General features: G+C 33.3%; 1 protein-coding gene and 1 pseudogene across 1 annotated transcript; both read right to left on the reverse strand.

The window, feature by feature from the left end:
- Positions 1 to 5,540: 5,540 nt before the first annotated feature.
- Positions 5,541 to 6,046, reverse strand: LOC148570223 (uncharacterized; annotated as a pseudogene).
- A 971-nt stretch (positions 6,047 to 7,017) lies between these two features.
- Positions 7,018 to 7,913, reverse strand: LOC148570224 (protein FAR1-RELATED SEQUENCE 5-like). Its single transcript, XM_088506913.1, has 2 exons — positions 7,827 to 7,913; positions 7,018 to 7,710 (listed from the first exon to the last, which is right to left on the reverse strand). Exons 1-2 carry the CDS (start codon positions 7,911 to 7,913, stop codon positions 7,018 to 7,020), a joined length of 780 nt encoding a protein of 259 aa, XP_088363039.1.
- Positions 7,914 to 13,337: the final 5,424 nt, after the last annotated feature.

A 13,337-nucleotide genomic window follows, 5' to 3' on the forward strand; every position in this document is an offset into this window, starting at 1 on the left:
AGAGAGTTTCAGAAAAATATAAAGAAAAGGAACCGGTGACAATTGCAAAAAAAAATTAATATTAAAATTAATATTTTAAATATTTTTATTTTTTTAAATTATAAAATTTAATTTTTAACTTTTTTTAAATAATAATTAATTTATTAATTATTTATTTATTAATTATTTAAAATTTATAGTTTATAATTTCCATTGAGTACCTAGCAAAATTATACAACAATATTGTTTTAATGACCTTGTTGATGAGACATTGTGTTAATGGGACACTTTTCTTGAGTCAGTCATTTATATTAGGAAGTTTGATATAAACGTTTCAGGTACGCTTGTTACCTTTAATGGCATTTTAGTTCTCCAATTTTTTTCAGCATTCGGATTTATTGTTAAATATTTGAATGGTTTAGATCTTAGGTAAGGTGATTGTTGTGAATATTAAGGTATGAAGATGTATGTTGCACTTTTCACCGGCTAGAACGTTGCGGAGTAAAGTATGTGAAAATACCCATTGTAGGTAACATTGGAAAAAGACGGGAACACAGCACAAACACAATGACTTTGAGCGGAGTTGAATGAAGAGAGGGGAAGCCAAGTCGATGTAATGGGCCATGTGTATAGTTTTGGGTTGAAATCATGGGAAATTGACTAATTAATTATGTCCATGGGTATGGGAAAAAGAATTTTTTTTGATTGAATGAAAACGAAAAACAAAAGTTATGTCCATGAATGAAATTTAGTTCATCCAAGTTTTGGATTAAAGTGTGTATGGCCTTTTAAATGATTCAGTTTGGCTTGGGTGGTTATAATTTATTTTGTGTAGTTGATGAGGTGAACTGACAATTTATTTAAAACGCTAATTAAAAGAAGAGTAAGTACATATAGAAAAACTCAACTAGAGTGTTATTTCCGTTATTGTGGGTCAATATATTTAAATAAAGTTTGATGTATGACCAAATTTTTTTTTCAAAAAGACCATTAAAATGATTTAATTGTTAAAAAGGAGATTTAATTAATATCAAAATTATTAATAAACACAAATTTTTTTTGTAATATTTAAAAAAAAACAAATTTTTTATAAAAAGATAAATATATCATTAATTATGTTTTATAATTTTGATGTTGATAATTTATAATTTTCCTAAAATTTTAGTAAATTTGTTATTATCTATTGAATTCTATTTTTTTTATTTTATTTCTGTGATGTTTATCCATTGACAAAAAAAAAAGATAAAAGATCACAGAAATTAAAAATAAATAAGTCATAGATAATTAATCAAAATTATTAAAATTTTACAAGAAATAAAGAAAATAGAGATAATAAAAAAATAATTATAGATATATTTGTCTCTTCATAAAAAGAGCTGGCCCTTTTTCTTAAATATTATAGATATTATAAAAAGATTTACTCGTTAATAATTTTAGTATTAAACATCCTTTTTAATGCCAATGAGTAATAGCTCAAATGGCATAGTCTTCCCATATTCAATTAAGAGGTTGCGGGTTTGAGTCTCATATCTTTGGTAAAAAAAAAAACATCCTTTTTAATAATTAAATCTTGTTAACAGTCTTTTTAGTAATTGTTTCCGAAAAAAGAAAAAGTTTGACACAAATTGGTTCTTTTTGAATTCCTGTTGTGACTTTTTCGTTGTTAATTGAACTTTAAGGTACTTTGAGAAAATGCAAAGTAATATTTTTCAAATTAATGAATAGACGTTTTTGTGTTAATTTTTTACCTCAGTTTTTTATTCATGGTGTGGGGTTGTGCCAATTTCATAATAAAAATAGTTGTAAAATTATAGTAAAAGAGAACACGACATTTAGTGGTCGAAATTACAGGTGATAGCCGAAAACAGAAGGTATTGAAAGTGGGAATTGTAAATAAAAGTTTGTGGTTGTGTGGCGTTTTGAGACATGAACTTCGGCGTGGGTCATTATTGGTGTATCATATGGGGTGAAATTTTTATAACTTGATTTTGAGTGTTGAGCAAATTAGTGTTTGGATCATAATAGAATTTATTCATAATAAAGTGGATTACACAAGTTGGATTGATCATGGAAGCTTAGCATAACAATTAGTGACATGAGTATGCAATATAGAAATATATTTTCTGTAACAGAACTAATTAAAAGGCTTCCTAATGATGTCACGATTGTTCTGTACAATGCAGCTGAATTAGATAAAGGAGGGGAAGAGTAATATGGCGATACATTGTCCAGACTGCTGTCGTAGCAGTGGAGACGACACTTCTCCTCAAGGCGTTGAACCTCTGCAGAAAGTGCATTGTTGGCCCTCTCTAGCATCTTTGCTTTCAAGTAGTTGAAGTCCCGTATTTCTTGATCCGTGGTGTGGAGGACCTTTTGAAGCATGTTGTAAGCAGCATCTTCCTTAGCATCCGTCTCGAGAGGGCTGTACCTTCCAACGGAGAACGACGGAGAAAGCATACACGACGGAGAAAGCATACACGACGCCTGTGTCATGGACACCCAGCTCAGTACGGAAGTAGGAAGGAGATGGCAAGGAGGCGCCGTAGCAAACCTTGTGCAGCAATTCTTCCATGCTGAGGTTGACGGCATAGGCACCGGAGGCAACCTCGTTAGATGGGATGCAGTTAATCCCTACGTGAAAGTTGAAAATTTAGCCGTTAGGCATGTCTTAGCAAAGGGTGTTAATTCAGCAGACTGGTATGTATTGAGTTGAAGAAAGACTTACACCGACAAAGACGGGCCCAACGGCCATTTTTCGTGACGAAGGTCGGAGGGCTTTTTAGGGGCGACTCATCCGGTTGGCCCATTTGCTGCGTCATCTCATCAAGCGCCTCCTTCTCTTTCTCGATTGCCTTTAATCGCGCCTTGTAGGAACCAACGGCTAGGGCCTGACAGTTGAAGGCCTGGTATTCGCTGTTTGAATAGTCCACGACCTGAGCACTGGCCTTGTCGAAGGAAGTGAAGAGTCCGGTGTTCCATCCTTTGGTGACGACGAAGTAGGTGAATTTTCTCAATTCATCCTCCATGATTGTTGGCGGTTCGGCAAGGTGATTTACGGTCTAGGTCCCGAGCAGATTGGTTGTTCTGATGTTGTTTAGGAGGAGATTGGTCTAAATGAACAAGGGCATGGAGTGCTTTGTTGTTGTTTGGGTGAGTGTGTGAGAGATGTGATGATGCTTCTGAAGGATAAGTTTATTGAGGGTCACGCCATGATGTGAAGAGACTTTCACACGAAAGATTCTAGAGTTGAGTGAATTTAGATTTTTATTTAATTTAAAGTTATTTGTTGAGGTTTTAAAAAAAGTTAGTTGAATGATGAGTGAAATTGTTTGGAAAAAGTAGAATCAGGACGTTTTTGACAAATGCGTTAAAAGAATATAGAACACAGTTAATTTTTTTGAACGGCATAGTTTTTTGTTTTTGTCTCGTTGACTATTTTTCTTTAAATGCGTAGATTAGGGTCAGATTTAAACTCTCATTCACCATAAATAATAAATTAGAGTTTTTATTTTTTCAATATTCACTCGTGTATTACTGGACTTATTTAGATATATTTTTTAATGTTTCTTATTTATATAAATGTTTTAATCTTCTATTATTAATATCTATGTTTTTATAAAATGTTATTTTTTTAATTTAAAATTTATTACGAAAGATATATTTAAATACAGAAAGAGTACTAAAAAAGAGTACTAAAAAATTATAACTTAAAGAATACTAAATTTCAACAAATAAATTTAAATTCTTTTCAAAAGAACTTGTAATCAAAGAGTGTTAGAATAGCATAGTTTTGAATGATATAAATTTATGTCCTTTTTTAGTAATAAATTTTAATATAATTGTAAATATTGTAATTCGAACAACATTCATTTCATTATAATTTATTTTTATACCGTTTATAAAACATAAATAACTTTAACACTAATTGACTTTTTATCAAATTTGAGTTCTGTTAAATCAATTAAATAAATAGTCTTATTTGTAAGTAATAATCCAAATGCATGTCTAATATGCCTGATTCATTATAGACGTTGGAGTTGCTAAAATTAAAATAATTTATGATGTCCTAATTGTGTCAACTACTAAGTTTCATGCTTAGATACTATAGGATAACACAATTGGATATAATATATGTAAATGAATTTGTTGTTAAAAAAAAATAACTAAATCGAATCAATTAGTTGAAATAAATGACACATCTCATTTATGTAAATTATGGGTATGTCGCACAGAATTTATTGTTAATAAGAATTATTATAGACTTAGTTTGAATTGACATTTTAGAAAATACTATTTTAATGTGTTAATTTATTAGATTTCTATAATAAAAAGATATTTAATATGTAATTTTTTTTTAAAAAAAGTATATATAAAAAATACTTCTAAATCTTGTTGGGTAGAACGAAAAAAATAATATTTTTATTTTATAAAATTAAATTACATAACAAGACAAGATTAACACATAAAAGAATAAAAATCATTCGTAATATTTGTAAACCTACTTACTTAATATGTTATTCCATACTTTTGTAATATAGCGTGCATGAGGTCTATTTTCAGGAAAAAATTTCTCCTTATTTGCCCCGAGAAAAATAGCGTTACTTGTTTTATCATATTTAAATTTTGTCTATTTCTTTGATTGATTATGCATTTATTGGTATTTTCATATCTCTGACTGCTATGCCACTAATTTTGTTGATTATCTGGCTTTTATTTCTTTATTTTGTGTTGTTCAAAATACTTGTAAAAAGTACATATATTTTTCATATTATCTTATTTTACTATGAAATTAAATTATATGCCTTTAAAACTAATTTCTAAAAGTGTCAAGTAGGAAAAATTCAATTCAAGTATAATAAATAATTAAAAAAAAGGAAATATTTCGCTCCTCAATGTTACATATCAACTCATTTATTTTATACAAAATAATCTAAATTTCAATTCACGAATTTTAACAAATATTAAACTCTAAATGAAGTGAAAGTAGATTATAAAAAATAAACAAAAAGCCCGCAAGTTCCATATAGTAATCATTAATCAATGGTGACCCTTTCAGAGTAATTTAAATGATGGTTAGTGAGATGCTCATGATTTTAGTATGGAACTGAAGTGTTTCTTCAAGTTCGCCCAAGTTTGATGCATAAAGAGCTTGGTTAGTAGCTTGAGTGGGAGAGCACAATTAATTAATGCACTTGGATTACTACCGTCACCATCGTGTCGTAGGCTAGACTCACTTGTCAGCTGTATACCACCCGTGGCAGTGGCAATGATGAATGGTTGACAGTTAGTAATTCCCAAAGAAAACCTCAGCACGTCATTGTATCACTCCATTTGGTGAAGGAATGACATTCACCAAGCCCCTCCTGAAGGGGCAAATCGTAGCATTTAATGCGCTGCTGCAACAGTAGGCTGGAGTCAGTGTGATAGAAATTTGCTCCACGTGATGCATACGAAGAGGTGTGAAGGACTCAAGTGGAAATTATGTTTTAGTATGTTGGTAATGACCCTTAAGTGTTTTGGGGTTTCAGAAATTTTGTAAATATAGTGTACCCAGAAAACTATTAGCTTGGAAATATAGGCGCACTGGGGCAACGAGTTCTGCGATGACCCAGTTTCTTGCAGGCGCTGCATTTTCTCTTCTTTGGGCCCTTTGATACCTGAGAAATGTTTCCTCTGCCGGTGCCTTTTGTCCGGACGCGGGCCGAATCATGTATCCCACCACCCCTTCACCGTTAAGGTGTGGATTCACATCTGGGGCCACACGCAACCCATTCTTGACCTCCAACATGATAGCATCCCGTGCCATTTTTTCACTGAAGACCTTGTAGTCCTCGTCCCTTAGACAAGCCAGCTTGGCAAAATGCTTACATTGGTCAAGAAATGCACCAAGTCTGCTACGGTACCGGGATGCAGCATCACCCGTTTTAGTAACTTGTCTAACGGAAGTCACATGGTTCTTGGCATTTTTGCACCACCTCTTCAAGACCAGAGTCTCTAGCAAAGAACTGATATCATTACCAACCAGAACTACAATTATATGAACACAAGGGATCCCATATGACTCCATCCTGCGGCAATTACATTGAAAGGTTCCATTTTGCGGCTGGTGCAAGACTTCCCAGGTTGACTCCGGTCGGCGATACTTCTGTATCACATAGCAACATCCATTTTCATAATCCTGGCGGTCGGCAATGTAAAATCTTACGGCCCGCTTTAGGGACTCTCAAAACCTATAAAAAAGTTCCCAAGTATACAGGGTTGCCGCCGACCTCTCAATCTCTGGGAACTGTGTTTGAAGCATCGGGGTACCATAAAAGGAACGAAAGTCAAGCTCCTCCTCCTTGTTTCTAAGGAAATCAACACATCTTTGAAAGTTTGTAACAAAGTCCAATATCCTATATCTACTCTCCACAAACCCACCCAACTTAGCATGCAACAACTCGCACAGAGAGGTTGTCCTTAAACTTGCAAAGAATCTGCCCCGTATGTATGCGGTGGCCCATGACAACTTCTTTCTATAGAGGTCCATCACCCATTCAACCTCTCAAACACCACACTCATCAACCATCGCCTCCCACTACATTTCAAATTCATCAACCTCTATGTCAGCCAGCATGCACTGTTTGAATAATTAGGGGAAACGTGGTTGTGAGACATGAGCAGTGGCATTTCTTAGTAGATGCCACGTGCAAAGTCTGTGATGAGCATCTGGAAATACATGCATAATAGCTAGCCTCATAGAAGGATCCCATCAGTTATGACTGCCTTCGGGGCCTTTCCCTGCATGCATTCCAAAAACTGTCTCAACACCCATTTGTACGAATCTTGTGACTCACATTAAACCATTGCTGCTGCAAACACGCATGTTTGATTATGGTGATTAACCCCGGACAAAACAATGATAGGAAGGTTATACTTGTTCCTCCCATAGGTCGTATCAAAGGCAAGGACATCACCGAACGCCTCATAATCTTCCTGGCTTCGACCATCACTCCATATAATGTCACACAAACGAGAACCAGCCGCTACCTCATACCTCTAAAACAGTTTCTCATCGTTTCTGGCAGCACCTTCAAAAAAACGCAGTGCGGCATTTATATCTCCGTTCTGCAAAGCACGTTGCTTTTGAACCTCCTTGTGCATATCTTGCTTAGTAAATCTTACTAAGTTAAAGCCGCCAACCTGCATCGCAAATGACTGGTATATCTTTGGAATGCTTATCCCAACTTCCCTCATGCTATTCATTTGAGCAATTTCTACATCAGACATATTCCTGTGTGAAGGCAGATATCCAATAAACCTTTCAGAGAGTAGGGTGCGGTTATGATCATCCACAAACTGTGAAACAAACCATTTTCCATTACTATGATTCTTTTTTATCCTCATCTCTGCTACACACCCGCATCGCGTTATAGGCTTGTGCTCTCTTTTCCTATCCAGCTTATCTAACCACTTCTTGTGCCTAAACCCTTGTCTGTTGCAAACAAAAGTGTAACTAACAATCTCTCCTTTGGCATTTTTTACCCTCTTACTCCTTATTGCAAAACCTTTTAGCCTACTATAACTCGTGTAGAATTCTCTTGCTTCCCTAGGGGTGAAGAACTCCATCTTCAGCACATCTTCAACGCTAACATGACTTGGTACCTGAGCAGCTTGAGGCTCTATGTCTGTCTGCGTCATATTCGGAAATCCTGGTTCGTCCCCTAAGATGCTCATGTCAAAAAGTGTCTCCTGCAGCAATTAACAATGGTACGATCACCCACTTTTACATTAACTTATACTATTCATCTTCAGAATGACAAAAAATTAATATAATCAGAATCTGCAATTTCTCCCCTATCATATACCTCATTCAAAAGCCCGTCTTCTGGGTCTGGCATCGTCGATTCATGATTGGTTGATGTCGATATCGGCGTGTGATTTATGTTGTTCATCTGTTTCCTAATAGGCAGTAGCTGCTTCTTCTAGAGGATCCCCTCACTTGTGGTTCCTCAGAAGTTCAACAATTGCATAGCCAACAATAATATCCAGTCTCGCCGTCACAACTTGCCCAATTGATGCAACATTGTTAACAAAGCAACTTATTGTAACATGTTAACATAGGAAACGGTGAGCTTTTACTCCAATTTCAATGCTTCCAGGAATAATTTACCCTCACTACATCATCATCGGGAAAACCCACCCTATACAAACATCTACCCCACCTTGATCATTCATATCAACAAATAAAAAAGCACACCTAATATATCTTAATAAAATGAAGATGACAAAATAAATGTCATAAATACAACTACGTTTGACACTAGGAGGAAAACAAATTTGCTATATTCTCATTGCTTATTAGTCCTTTATGAACAACCCAATCGCTTATGCACTTAAATAGGTCAAAAAGTGCTTCAACTTCACTGATAGTGATTGTGAAACCAAAATATCTTGTAAGTTTAAAAAACTAGACTGGCATGAAGGCTTCAGAAATAGAGATGTAGCCAAATCCATAACAAATGTAAAACAAGACAATTCTATTTTCCATTAACAAATAGACCAGAAGACCGATAAAGCACATTAACCAACCAATTGGAATTGAAATTTAGAGAGAAAAAAACTAACACTTTCTCTTTTAAAGTGGTGACCGGATGGATAGTAAATAACTTGATGCCATTAAAATCACATGCAGCTATTCTTAACCTTCTCAGCCTAGCAATTAATAAAAGGTTATGTGCTGAATAAACAAATAAACTAACTCTTCAATTAAGTTTATAAAAAAAAAAATAATTGTAAATAATTAAGAAAATTACATTTATTTGCTGACTAACTAAGAAACTCCTACCATTATTTCTCTACAGACCATAACTCTAACTACATACCAAAGTCCACCATCTACTACACACCAGTATAATCCTTTAACATGACTCAACTAATGTATCTAAAAGGATCATACCCAATTTTTTCGGGTACACACCATGTCAATAATCCGACATAACATTGCCAACACATTTAATCTCCCTAGGTAAGCTCCAACACCTTAAATCTAGCCCTAAAAAATTCACTTGCTACAAAATTTATTGCCAAAAATAAGGAACATGCCTTTCGACAAGCCCTTCAATGGCGCAAATTTATGCAACCCGTACATTACCATCTGCTGAATCGCGCTTTCCACTTTTCTCGCAACTGCTGAAAAAAAATCCCAATTGTAGAACAACCACTCAGATATGAAGGAGAAGGCCAAGAACCCCAAACGGCTGTAGCAGTGGATCAGAACAACTTTTGTCGAATCCGCTGTATCAAGGGCAGACAACAGAGGAGAGGCGAGGAGATTTAGCTCTCACCAACATGGTTAACGATCTTATTCTTCCAACTCAGGCAACATTATAAGCCAATAAGGCTTTTTGCCATCTTGCTATTTAAGCTGCAAACATTTAAATAAAAGAAGCAAGCTGTGAAGAATTTTTAGCTGACCATTTGAGTAATTTTAAATCACTTTTAGAGGTTAATAAAGTCTTTTAACGCTTCACTACAAGACAATAATATAACTGAGAACCTAAAAGTACATGGCATATCAGTACTCCAATAAAGTATACTGGAGTACCTAAAACGTTTCCTTTACTATTAAGGGTCCATTTATTTTAGGAGTTATTGAAGTTAGAAATCTAAGTGTTGAATCCATGTTATCCACAACCTTACTCCCTTGCTGGTCAAGTCCTTTTGAACCTAATTATCCATAAAAATATTATTTTTATTAAAAAAACTATTTTTGTAATAAAAATTCATTAAACAATTACATCATCTATAAAAGATGTTAATTTTTTTTTATAATTAAGATGAAAAAATGCACCAATTATAATAAATTAGGATTAAATATATATATATATTTAATTAACTTATTTTTAATATATAATTTTGTTTGATTTATGTTATTATTATTCATTATTAAAAATATAGTCATTTACATGTTTCTTTATGACTGAAATACTGAGAAAGAGATCTTTGTTATCTTCAAACAAATAAAAAAAATCAGTATAACTCACATAAAAAATGTCTATGTAAAAATTTTCATACAAATCCAAAAGAGGCTCTTACATGAAAGACCATATTATTTGTTATTTAGATTATTTTTTATTAATAGTAGATGTAGGCTTATTTCTTTTCAAAATTAGAAGAACTTATTTTTCTTCATCTCTTAATTCCTTTTAGTTCATCAAACCATCAACATCACAGCTTGAACAACTTGAATAATATTGCCGGTTGAATGAAGATGTTTAGAAATTTTTATTCTAATTGTAGTCCAATTTATTAATATAGAAATTAGTTTGAGTGGTGTTGTAATTATTCATTAATTATATTGGTAGTTGGTTTGTTCTTTGATGAAAAGAACACGACTATTGATCATAAACTTTATAAAATTTGGGTTCTCAATTCTGATGACGTAACAACAAACAAACATTCCATCTGACTTTGTGATTCAAGAATTGAAAATTCCAAATTAAATCGAAGAATTTATTAGCAATGGCTGGAGGTACGTAAATTATTGGTTTTATAAAATATCTAACATGTGGTATCAGAGTAAAATTGTCTCTGCCTTGCTATTTCAAAATTTAATTACTATGCATTATCTTGATAAATTGTTTTGTAAGAAAAATGTATAGTATGAATTTCGGAATAAGTAAGAAAAAACCATTGAAATTGAAATTGACGCACCATAAGAAGTAAGAAGGAATTCTCCGAATTTGTGTCGTAGTTATTCTTCATAATGGCATAAAAAAAATTCAAATTTTGGTAGGAGTGAGGTTTGAACTTGGATCTTCTAAATATTGGCAAAATGATTATCCACTAGATCATCTTCATTTTAATATCATTTATGTTATTGAATTTATTTATTTAATGATTATATTTGCATGCAGTATAAATTCTTCCACTACATATCATATTGTGATTAATATATGATTTATTGAGGAGTAGCCACAGCATCCTTGATAATAATTATATTTAAAAAAATCGCATAAATATTAATATGATATATTTGTAATTGTTGTGAATTATATAATAAACTTATCCACATGAATTTATTATGTTATTCACATATAATTCGATTAAAATAGAAAATATTTTTACTTCTTAATTAGTCTACAAGTATTAAGAAGTAGTATTTTATTTTTTCGTTTCAATACTTTAGTTAATATAGTGAATATTATGTGTGTTAAAATCTTTGCCCACAGGTAGATTTTAATGACGCTATGATTCATATTTATTTTGATATGACTTGCATTGGCATGTATTACCATATGTTATGGATTTTGATGTGTCTATTTAAAGTTTAGTAATGTTAGCATGATTTATTATTTGCAACAGTAATGATATCTGAAACTGTATCTGAAGTTCATTTGGTTGGAACGAAACCGAAGGATTTTTGAGAAAAAAGAAAAAGGAGCTCAGGAGATTATAACTTTATCATTCCAAAGCTTCTTTGAGTGGTTAGGTGCTGATCCCTTTTGTTGTTGATAGCAATGCCGGAGATGACAGAATGATATTTACGCTTTTATTTTCTTGTGTACTTTTGTCACTACTCTTGCTCTACTTTGTGTGTTGAGCTATTTCTTTCAAAAAAAAGTTCATTTGTTAATTGGTGACAACTATAAAGAATGGAAAGATAAGATTCTCTTTCACTTAGGGTGTGCAGACCTTGACTATGCTCTTCGTAGGGAAGAGACTCCGGTACCTACTGATGCTAGTTCTCAAGCCGAGGTAGCATTATACGAACGGTGAAAAAAATCCAACCGTTTAAGTATGATGTTCATTAAGTCTCGTATCTCAGCTAGTATTTGAGGTTCAATTCCTGATTACAGGAATGTCAATGCTTACATGAAGGCTATTGATGAACAGTTTGAGTTTTCTAGTAAGGCACTTGCAAGCACCCTAATGGCACAATTGTTATCCATGAGGCTTACCGGCATAAGAGGTGTGCGTGAACACATCATGAGGTTGAGAGACATTACAGCACAACTGAAAGCTTTATAGCTTGAGATCTCAGACTCATTTATGGTACATCTTATTCTGAATTCTTTTTCTGTCTAGTACGAACCATTTAAGATTTCTTATAACACACATAAAGAAAAATGGTCCATTAACGAATTACTGGTGATGTGTGTGCAAGAGGAAGGAAGGCTAATTCAGGAATTTGGTGAAAGTGCACTATTAGTGACAAATGAGGGTGGTAAAAAACAAGCTCATAAGAAGAAAGGAAAGGGTATTGCATCCCATCCTATGAAGAAAGAAGGTGCATGGTGTTTCTTTTGTAAAAAGAAAGGACACATGAAGAAGGAGTGCCCAAAATTTAAAGTTTGGCTTGAAAAGAAAGGTACTAATCTTTGTGATCTTATTCCTTCGGTGTGTTTTGAATCTAATTTTGTTGAAATATGTCATGACACTTGGTGGATTGATTCTGGTGCTGAAATTCATATTTCAAATACCATGCAGGGTTTCTTAAGGAAAAGGAAATCAATAAAAAGTGAACTGAGCATTTATATGGGCAATCGGATGCGTTCACATGTGGAAGCTGTTAGAACATTTAAACTTGTATTAAGTACTGGTTGTATTTTAGATTTAGAAAAAAATTTTATATTCCAGATTTTTCTAAAAATTTGATTTCTTTATCTAAACTTGTAAAACAAGGATTATGTATAAATTTTATGGTGATTCTGTTGACATTATTAAAAATTCTAATATTTTTGGACATGGTACTTTAATTGGTAATTTATTTAAAGTCCATTTAGCTAATGATGTTCCATCTGGTTTTATGGTTATGCATGGTAATATTATGAATAAAAAATCCTCCATGTTATGGCACCGAAGGTTGGGACACATCTCTATTGAGAAAATTAAGAAATTAGTAAATGATGGGGTTCTTGAACCTCTAGACTTTACTGATTTTGATACTTATGTGAATTGCGTTAAAGGGAAGCAAACCAAAAAGTCTCAAAAGGGTGCTAAGAGGAGTTCTGACATATTAGAAATAATCCACACTGACATATGTTGTCCTGATATGTCCTTAAGTGGTCAGAAATACTTCATCTTCTTTATTGATGATTATTCACAATATATGTATCTCTATATGCTTCATAATAAATATGAGGGATTTGACGCTTTTAAAATTTATAAAGCTGAAGTAGAGAAACAATGCAGAAAGCAAATTAAGATCGTGAGATCAGATAGAGTGGACAAGCACCTGGTCCATTCGCAAAATACTTTCATGAACATGGTATTGTGACACAATACACCATGCCTGGCACACCAGATCAAAATGGTGTAGGTGAAAGAAGAAATAGGACTTTGCTAGATATGGTGAGGAGTATGCTTAGCAACTC

Source organism: Arachis ipaensis, chromosome B3 (assembly GCF_059453495.1).
Source record: "Arachis ipaensis isolate K30076 ecotype BB chromosome B3, ASM5945349v1, whole genome shotgun sequence".
NCBI lineage: Eukaryota > Viridiplantae > Streptophyta > Magnoliopsida > Fabales > Fabaceae > Arachis > Arachis ipaensis.

Excerpts from the sequence above, each read along its gene's own strand:
- LOC148570224 (XM_088506913.1), bottom strand. The coding sequence starts at position 7,913 with ATGAACAACATAAATCACACGCCGATATCGACATCAACCAATCATGAA. Across the intron at positions 7,711-7,826 it reads AAGACGGGCTTTTGAATGAG|GAGACACTTTTTGACATGAG; the intron begins GTATATGATAGG and ends TAATTGCTGCAG.